The sequence below is a fragment of the Carex rostrata genome, chromosome 35 (genome assembly GCF_964058835.1).
Source record: "Carex rostrata chromosome 35, lpCarRost1.2, whole genome shotgun sequence".
Taxonomy (NCBI): Eukaryota; Viridiplantae; Streptophyta; class Magnoliopsida; order Poales; family Cyperaceae; genus Carex; species Carex rostrata.
Genome location: NC_135952.1, coordinates 1,851,547 through 1,853,598, shown reverse-complemented (window position 1 = coordinate 1,853,598; position 2,052 = coordinate 1,851,547). Strand labels below are relative to the sequence as shown.

The following is a 2,052-nucleotide window of genomic DNA, read 5'->3' as shown; positions in this document are numbered from 1 at the left end:
ACGAACGAGTTGTTAGCATGCGAGTCACAATCGATCGACGAGCAACGAGTTTATTTGCCAGCCCTAATTGATCCCAAATTTATCTGTTGTTAATATAATTAATATCTAATTGATTTTTTTTTTATGTTCAACACTAATTTTAAGTTGGAATCGTAGAATCCAACTTGTGTGTAATTCTTTTTCGTCGGTTCTTTTTTCAAGCTAGCTAGTGTCATCACACTTTGCTTTTAGGTGGTCTTCTTCATCTCTTTTTCAAGCTAGCATGTGTCTTTACACCTTTGCCGCTTAATTGGCTAGTCGTTTTGATTCGATCTGCCTTAAGCTGGCTTGTGTATTTTCTCCACTTAGATACTTTAGTCACTTCTCCACTTTTTTTTTTTTTTTTTATTAAAGACCCCCCTGGAATAAGAGTAGCGAATATAACTAATAAGTATTTCAATATAGATATTTTAATAGAGAAAATCAAGCTGTTCTGGTTCAATTTAAAAATTTACGTTTATTGCTATCTAAAAAAAATCATGATTTATTGGAGGATAAGAATGATATGAATTTGTTAGAAATAAATTAATGGTCATGCAATTGGGTAAATGACCAATTATCGAGGGAGTTGAAAGGTCTTCAAGTGTGATGATAAACCGCAGGAGCATCATAAATAAAGTGTGATAATGATCCGCTCAAAGAAATATGATGTCATATCCTTATTTGAAGCATGTAATAATTATTTTAGTTTAATTTGTAGTTTGATGATATTTGAAAGGAAAGTTAATTACTTAATTGAATTTTGATTGTTATATATTCAATCTCTTATAAGGTACGTGTCTCTACAGAATTTAAAGAGCTATTAAAATATTTCCTAATATCATTATTTGTTATATCTACTAATTAGTATCAATTGATCTTTAATTTATCTGTGATCAATATATTTACTTGATTTTTTTTTTATCTTCAACAAGTTCCTCAAGTTGGAACCGTAGAATCTAACTTGGATATAAATTTTTTTTGTCCGCTCTTTCATCAAGCCAAGTAGTGTTATCACACTTTGTCGCTTAGGTGATCTCCTTCAACTCTTTTATAAGATAGCATGTGTCTCTGCATCTTTGCTGCTTGGTTGTTGTTTTGACTCTCTCTTAAAGCTGGTTTGTGTATTTTGTCCAATTCTTGAGGAGCTTTCTTTGAGTTGTTTTGACTCTTTCTAAATTAATGTAATTTGAGCTACTTCCTTATTTGTTAGATTGATTTGTTTCCTATTGGTATAGATTAAGATATTATAAAATAGAAAGAAAATAGAAAAAGCAACAGATGATTTATTTTCTTTTAGGATAGGCGTGCCTAATACATTTCTTGTATTCGGCTATATAGCCAGCAACTTATTGATGTAAGAATTGATTCAAGTTTATATGAAATAAAGAATAAGGGAGAGTTGGTGGGAGTGTGGTGTTCTATTTATTTTTTGTACATGGTATCAGAGCGATTTCGATCATAGAACCTGTTAATTACTTGTAAGGAGTAATGGCGGGTAAAGAGATTGCTACTGGCCAAGACCTCGGCGAGAAAAGCCAAGGGGACATGACTCTTCTCCAGGCGCTAAAGGAACTCCTCCAAACCCAAAAGAACTCGGCTGTACCGGTTGAAGTACCGGTGAACATGATCAATGTCAAGCTTGATGGTACGAACTATGGGATGTGGCTTTCCATGATAGAGACCTATCTCGCAGGCAAGGGAAAGCTCGGCTTTGTGAAGGGAGATAAAGTAGCACTACAAGCTACTGATGCTGGTTTCGACCAATGGAAGATGCAAGACTCCATGGTAAAAGGTTTAATCCTCAATTCCCTTGATTCTAGTTTAATAGGGAATTTCCATCGGTATCCTACCGCAAGCGAAGTGTGGGATGCTTTGGCAACCACCTTCTTTGACGATGGTGATTCATCTCAAATTTATGATCTCCAACAGAAAGTTAACCAGTTGAAACAATCAGGAGGTTCTCTAGAAAATTATTATAATGAGCTGCAGGGTTTATGGAAAGAAATTGACTTCCGGCAGCCAAATCCATAG

At 34.5% G+C, this 2,052-nt stretch overlaps 1 protein-coding gene across 1 annotated transcript; it reads left to right on the top strand.

Moving 5' to 3' along the window:
* Positions 1 to 1,509: 1,509 nt before the first annotated feature.
* Positions 1,510 to 2,052, top strand: LOC144549317 (uncharacterized). The gene has a single exon (XM_078298033.1). The coding sequence runs from the start codon at positions 1,510 to 1,512 to the stop codon at positions 2,050 to 2,052; it is 543 nt and encodes a 180-aa protein (XP_078154159.1).